This window comes from Oryzias melastigma, linkage group LG10 (assembly GCF_002922805.2).
Source record: "Oryzias melastigma strain HK-1 linkage group LG10, ASM292280v2, whole genome shotgun sequence".
NCBI classification, from domain to species: Eukaryota; Metazoa; Chordata; class Actinopteri; order Beloniformes; family Adrianichthyidae; genus Oryzias; species Oryzias melastigma.
The window spans coordinates 24,435,630-24,443,237 of NC_050521.1; the positions used below are offsets into that span (position 1 = coordinate 24,435,630).

The 7,608-nt window shown below is 38.5% G+C and overlaps 1 protein-coding gene across 3 annotated transcripts in view; it reads left to right on the forward strand.

The window, feature by feature from the left end:
- The window catches only part of irf2 (interferon regulatory factor 2), an 11,682-nt gene extending 8,017 nt beyond the window's left edge, over positions 1–3,665 (forward strand). For all 3 annotated transcript variants that reach the window (XM_024283872.2, XM_024283873.2, XM_036213942.1), the window contains exons 7-10: positions 620–713; positions 824–976; positions 1,505–1,542; positions 1,879–3,665. In XM_024283872.2, the coding sequence (XP_024139640.1) occupies positions 620–713; positions 824–976; positions 1,505–1,542; positions 1,879–2,151 (558 nt within the window). In that variant the 3' untranslated portion in view covers positions 2,152–3,665. The remainder of the gene's footprint in view (positions 1–619; positions 714–823; positions 977–1,504; positions 1,543–1,878) is intronic.
- Positions 3,666–7,608: the final 3,943 nt, after the last annotated feature.

Below are 7,608 nucleotides of genomic sequence, written 5' to 3' on the forward strand. Positions count from 1 at the left end.
TTTTAAGGTGGCTAATATGGTTAACATGGCTTGCACTTCAAAGCCGGCTAACGTGGATAATATAGATAACATGGCTAGGACTTCTGCGGTGCCTAATATTTTTAACATGGCTATTATGACTAATGTAGCTAGGACTTCTAAGGTGGCTAATGTGATCAATATGGCTAACATGGCCAGCACTTCTAATGTAGCTAATATGACTAACGTGGCTAGGACTGCTGTGGCGGCTAATGTGGCTAACATGACTAGCACTCGAAGGTGGTTAAGATGGCCAATATGGCTACCACTTGTAAGGTGGCTAATGTGGATAACAAGGCTAGCACTTTGTAGGTGGCTAATATGGCTGACGTGCTCAATATGGCTAGTGTGGCCAATACGGCTAATGTGGCTAGCAGTTCTTACATGGCTAATGTGTAGCTTCCACCCAACAAGTGATAGTTTCTGTGAACTGACTGACTTATCTCAGATGCTTGTCTTGCTTTATGGGCCTTACAGTTCAGTGGACCTGATATATGACATAAGTAGAGCCTTCGTTGACGGTGTGCCTCATTATTCTGTTCGCCCTGTTGTGTTTAAAATGCAGTAGTTGTTGGTTAATCTTCATCCTTGTCCTCCACAGACATCTTCTTTGTATCCAGATGGAACGAATCTTGAATCTTACTCTGGGCTTGCTGACTCTATCAAGAAGGAAGCAGTGATTGACAGTCCCTCAGGTATTACACTGGTCACACCAGCTGGGTTCCTTCTAGTGCAGTTTCAGTTTTTTTATTGATGTGTTTCACTTTGTATGTTGTTAATCGTGTTTATCTCTCTCTCTCTGAAGAAATTCACAGTCCAGCAGACGACCATTTGCTCAACAGCGAGCACCTGCCGTACGTCTGCCAGACAATAGAGGTGACCACCGAGAACGAGGAGCAGACCGTCAGCTCCTCCCACTCGTACCCGCTCCAGATCTCCCCCGTGTCCTCGTGCTGCGGTGAGAAAACCCCACCCTTCTATAGGAGCATGACAGACCTTTTTTCTTACATGTAGTGGACGCTCCTCCACATTTTCTGCTCTGTGCATGAGAAATCAGTTGATTTTGGCACAAAAGACGATGCGGTTCAGACGGTGACCTGGTGAACTGATGGTATCATATCCAACAGCTCAGGATTAATCTCACTCTCAGGAAGTGAAAACCCGCTGTAGAATCATTAAAGGGCTCTAGTTTGAGGCGTTTTTGTTTGTCTAGATTTTTGTGGTAGTAATAATATCCCTGAATGTTTCACAACCACCTAAGAGTCCATCATGTCATCACCTTCCCCTCTTTTCTGACTGGTAATTCAGGCACAGCTGGCTCTATCTTTATCGTCTTCTTGTGCAACTCTACTGCTATGTGTCAGTAGAAAATGCATCTATGAGTGTTGTACCTGCTTTTATTTTTAGAGAAAACATCTGATTTGTTGCAGCAAACAAAAAGATATTCCTCTAAATTTGATTCATTGTCTTGTTTTTTTTTTTCCAGGTAGCGACACAGAAAGTGATACAGAGGACGTCAAAGAGGTCGGTTTCACGTTACACTCAGTCATTAATCGAGCCGATTCGGAGGGAAACAGGTTTTTACCTGTTTCAGTCTAACTGCTGAAGCAGGGTGTGTTTCAGAATGCGATTTCACGTCTTTTGGTTTTGGGGGTAGAGGACACGCCCCAGACGCTTGCGAAGACTTTGCTCATTCCTGTAAAAATACTGAGAAAGAGGAGGGCTTTATCAGGAAATGTTATCTTCAAACATTAACTCTCAAACACAAAGCCCCTAACTACCTGTTAGCAGAGAGCGAACATCTGTGTGGGGCGTGTGATGTTCTACCTTGTGCTGATTTTTTCAATTTTTTTTTCCCAGAGTGGTAATCCGGCTTGGAAAGGAGACGGCGGCTCATCGGTTCTCAGGATCCCCTCGTGTTCCCTCCCGGGTATGGTCACTTTTGTGAACCCCAACAAGCCCAACTTCAGGATAACAAGCACCAGAGACCCCAGGCCGCTCATCAGCTACCACCTCGACGGCTGGACGCCGAGCTACAGCCAGAACCCCCTCACCCCCACATCCAGCAGCCACAGTCACGAGATGCGTGCCAGCGTCATTAGGAAAACCTCCGACATCACCTCCTCCTCCTGACCTCGCATCACGACTTAAAAAGCACAGAAATGACAGAACTTGTGGCTTGTCCATCAAAAAAGAAAAAAAAAGAAAAAAAAAAAGGGGTGAAAGCTTCCAAACTTTAGATTTTCCCCCCTCCTCTTTTGTGTCTGGTCCCTCAGTGGCTTCCCGTCTTTTCTGGCTGTTGTGTTCCACTATGTGGCGAGAAAGGAAAACTGAAGCCTCAATCATCCATGTGGCGCCGGTACATCACCTGACCTCAGGGGAATCCCTTTACTGCCATCAACACCTGTTGTTTTTCAAAGTTCTCAGCGTTGTTTACTCTCCACCTTTTTAACTTAATCTTCTTTTAGCTTCAAAACGGGCAGTTTAAGAACTTTTTCTAACTAAATGAAACATTTTCTGTGAATTTGCATTCTGAAAGCTGCAGCCCAGGTCTTCAGGTTTCTGAGTCACACCTGATGGAACAGTGTGTAACAGCTACTGACATCTAGTGGTGGGGTTGGGGTATAGCACGTCGTTTGATTGAATCATTAGTGCTGTTTGAATGCAGAAGTGAAACGCTTAAAAGGTTTCCTGATCGTTGGCACAACTTTTAAGTCAGATTTTAATGCACTCAGATGACTAAACTTAGCAGTTATTGCTTCTTTTGAGGCAAATTGGGAATCTGAAAGATCCCAATAAACAAAATCTATGCAAATTGTTTTTTTTTTTAAATATTTTTAATCTTGTGTACACATATTGCTGCGTTATAGCTGCTATAAAAATAACTATTATGTTGTAAATGATTAATAATGTACTGTTTGTGTGGATTAATTGTAGTCGTTACACGCTGTTCCTTTAGCTCGCGGCTGCGGTAAAGGGTTTACCGGGGACACATGGATGGACCAAAGACAAGGAAGTCGTCTCAAACTACAGATATATGAAGCGGCTTCATGGTGGCGAATCTTTGTGGCTTTAAAGGAACTGTGGGGATGTCTCCTCCTTCGCCTCCTGCTGTTTCTTCCAAATCCACTGTTTGTGATGAGAACGGAGACCTTACTGACGTGCCTTTTTAACAAACTGTGCTCAATCCTAAATATCTGTTTTTAAAGATTCCTAAGTGAGATCTATAAAACTAAATGTGAGTCATGTTGCTTTTATTACATGGGAGAGGGAAGTGTGTGCTTCAAGCAGAGGTTTTGTGTGTCGTTTTTGTTGTTGTTGAGGAAAGAACGGACGTGTTTGGATCTTCTAAAGTTCGCTGGAGCACGGCGAGCAGTAGGAACACCTCAAAGAATTTAAATCAGTTGAAATGATTTCATTGTCAGCTGCTGATGTTTGTGATTTGAACGAACGTTTGTGGTTTTTAATATTGGAGGGGACATCACGGTCCAACACTGAAATATTCAACCTCTTCAGGACACTTCATTTCTGCTATGTCTGTGAAATGTCATTACTTGCAAAGATGTAAAATTCAAGTCGGCTCTAGTTGCTCGATATGCTGAAAACCACACGTGAATTAGCGGAAATAAAATGTTTTTTTGTATTTATGTTAGAACTCTGGAGTCTGAATTTTTATAGCTCGCACACAAACGTCCGATTATTGACGATTTATCTTGTGTACTCCAAAAAAAAAGATCAGAGTCCAGCTTTACAGCTTCTGAGCCTGCATATCTGCTGCAGTTAAGATAAAAAAAATGCCCAGTAAAAGCAAAGTCCTCTGAAACGGCAGTGGAACTAACCATCAGGTTAAGGCCCAGACGAGGATTAAAGGTTTGCTGCTGAGGTGTGCAGGTCAACACATGCAGATGTACAAGAATAGCAGGTTCTGCCTCTTGTGTGTGGTTTGTCTTTTTCAGCAAAAGTCCCAGATGTGGCTGTGTGCCACACACGGCTCCTTCAGTTTAACCAAAGCGCCGGCTGCTGTTTCAGTTTCAGTTGTTGCTCTCGCTTCTCACTCTGCTTCCTGTTTGCCTGTGCAGGGGCCCAGGCAACTGCTAAACACTACTGGTTCTGCCCTTTGCTGGGGTGGATTCTCTAGTTTTTTTGTTTTTTGCTTTAGTTTTATCTCATATTTCCCTTTAATGTCTCACCTTAATGGTCCAAAAGCTTCTGAAACTTAAAATTAAGAACTTCATATATTGTTATTTACATGGAGCTGAAAAGGTCAGCAGGTTTAGTTTTCTCTGATGCCACCTGCTGTTCAAACGTGGAACTGCATCTTACCTGAATCGAGGGAATCTTCAGTGCAGTAAATACTTTATAAAATAATCATAATTTACTACAATAGTGAGAAAATACACGTAAAATTAAAAAAAATCTAATAGGGTTTCACATTTATTTAAGTTTTTTCTTGCAGAAACAGCATAAAATGTATTCAAAATGCTCAGGAACATTGAATGTTTAGGAAATATACTACAAAGTTGGAAAAAGCAAAATAAAAAGTTTTATTTTACCCTAAACTGTCTATAACAAAAAAAGAAGCAAGTTGTTCAAAATACTCCTAAAATAATGCAAACCTCGACATTTTAATAGGATAAAATTATGGTTTTAGTTTAAATTGTCTGTTCCTAAAACCTTTTTTTATTTATTTATTTTTTAAACATTCTCAGCTTGTTTTTTTTCCTTAAAAAAAAAAATCCTGTTACTTTTATTCTAAAACTTTGAACACTTTGTTGCTTCTTTGAATCAGAACTAAAATTCAGACAGTTTGTTTTTGTCGCCCTCTAGTGGACTCATTTGGCCGTCCAACAAAGGGGCTCCAGGGCAGATCTAGAGGGAAAAAAAGAGTTTTAGTTTCTGTTATTCGAAATCAAAACTTAAGATTAATTTTTATTCATTTGACCAATTTAACAAAAAAATACGAAGTGATGCCTTAAGAGTCAAAATGCAGAAACATGCTGGAAACTGAAAAAAATATAGTTACAAGTCAATTGGACAATTTTGTCTGTTTCACACTAATTATAATATACTTCTCATTTGCAGTCTATTAAGAATTCAGTTGGAATAAGCCCTAAAAATGATTGATAATGTAAATGCATCATTTCTAACCAATCAGGTGCAGTATTTGCATCTCATTTACATCCTACATTTACATTCTAAGGACTTTCATTCAAATCAACGTTCAGGTTTCTTACTGTCCAAATGTAAGTAAATGACTGTTTTTAGTTACAAATATGCTTGTTTTCTTTAGGTTTTGGGACAAAAAGAGCAGATTTGTTAAAGATGACTGATTCTCTCAAAGTGAAAAACTTGTTCTTGCATGAGAAAATAGAGAGAATAAAATTATGTTTTATTGCAGGAGAGAACTTGGAGTTTTGTACTTAAAATAATGTATTTTTACACCTGTTAGGTTACATAAATGTGTAACAGATGAGGAGAATATGATCAACACAGAATGTACTTTTTTCATTCTCTGAATTTCTTCAGCAGATTTTCCTTTTTTTTGTTTGTGTCTGTGGTTGTAGCAAATGTGAGTTCTGGACTTTAAATTTATGAGATAGAAAATGATTTTACTTGTACATGAAAGATACAATTTCTTACATTTCAGATTTTTAAGTAAATGTAGCAAAATCAGGTCACTAAATTGTAAAAACAAAATGAAAAGAAAAACATTTTTAAAAAAACAAACTGATGTTTGGAAAATTGACCAAACACAATCAAAAGCTTTTTTTTTATGTATTTACACTTAAAAGAAGGAGTGCATCCTCACATCTGAATCAATCCAAATATTGGAGGTCAGTGGAAAGGTCAAACCCTGGAGGACAGGTGAGTTCATCGTTCCCGCTCTGTCTGATGGACTATCCAGGAATTAATCAAAACCTTGTTTAACATTTACCATATCTGTGTGTATGACTGTAAAGTCATTAGAAAAGATTCAAACTGAAACTTTCTTTTTCAGTTTTGCTAAAACAATATATGCATTTTTGTTACTTCCTGGTTTTTTCCAGCTGTAGAAGTTTTGGTTCAGCAGATGTTGAGAGATGACTTTTTTCCCCTCACTTTTAAATTTGTGAAGCACATCATGATAAATGAGCTTATTTGAAAGCTCTGCTCCTTCAGATTCAGATCCGTTCACTGCAGGAGTCGTTTACAAATGTCTTTCAAGAAACTTTGATCTTTCAACAGAAATGGAGGTTTTCATGCATTATTTTCATTTGAAGACTTCCACATTTACCTCTCATGTTCTGTTTTCTGTTCCTCTGCTTTTATTGGTTTAGGGAGGCAGTAAAATCAATCATTTCTTATTTGTTTTTCATTGGGATAGAGAATTAAATTCCTTTAAAGAATGATGATCATAGTAGATCTCAATTTGGGGCCGCGATAAATTACATTTTGATATAATTTTGAGTACACTGGAGCCAAAATACAAACAATAGTTTTATTATGAGTTTAAGGAATTGCTTGAAACCAAGAAATTATGTCTCATCTTTACGGTCATTAAACATTACATGCTTTTCCCTGCAGCGTCATGTCACTTTTGTTAATTTCAGAGTTGAAGTGACTTTAATGTTTGTTGGAGTTTTTCCGAAAGTGCTGATCTACCAGGATTTTCACCTCTTTTGTCTTAAGTAGACACCAGGTGGCAATTACGAGACATTGGTCACACCTGCCAGGTGAGCCGAGGGCTGTAGGGAAAAAAGGTGCAGCAGTTGCAGCACAATTCACAAGATCACTAAAACTGGACAATTGAAGATTGGAAAAGTGTTATCTGGCCGGATTAATCTCTATTTCTGCTGCAACATTCAGATGGTAGGGTCAGAATTTAGCATCAACAACAAAAGCATGGATCTGCCCTTCCTTATATCAATGGTTCAGGCTGGTGGTGGTGGTGTCATGGTATGAGGGGTATTTTATGACCAGTGAACCATCTTCTAATGCTTATTTCCAGCAGGAGAAGGATCCATGTCATAACGCTGGAATCATCTCAGACCAGTTTCTTAAACATGATAATGAGTTCACTGGACTCTAATGATCTCCACAGTGACCAGATCTCAACCCAATAGAACCTTTGGGATGTGGTGACAAATCTGCTGCAACTGTGTGATGCTTTCATTTCAATATGAATCAAACTCTCTGAGAACCTTGTTGAATCTACGCCACCAAGGATTAAGGCAGTTTTGAAGGCAAAAGGAGTCCAACCTGGTACTGACAAGGTGTACCTGATAAAGTGGCTTTTCTATTCTATTCTATTCTATTCTGTAAAAAAAAAAGTTTATGAGAGTTTTTTTGATTGACCAAAAAAACAAAAGTGAATCATTGCCTTCATTTTAAACGTGTAAATCTGTCATAATACTTCAATATTTTTTAACTTTATAAATAAGAGGATTTAAACTTGGGTTGAATTTTAATTTGTAATATATTTTTTGTTTTTAATCACTGAAATTGCTTTAGATCAATCAAGCAACCGAAAAAACTGTTGTAAGCTGCTGATAAGAAAATAATAGTCTTAATTTTGAATTATTCATTTAATTAGATATTTGTGATTATAAA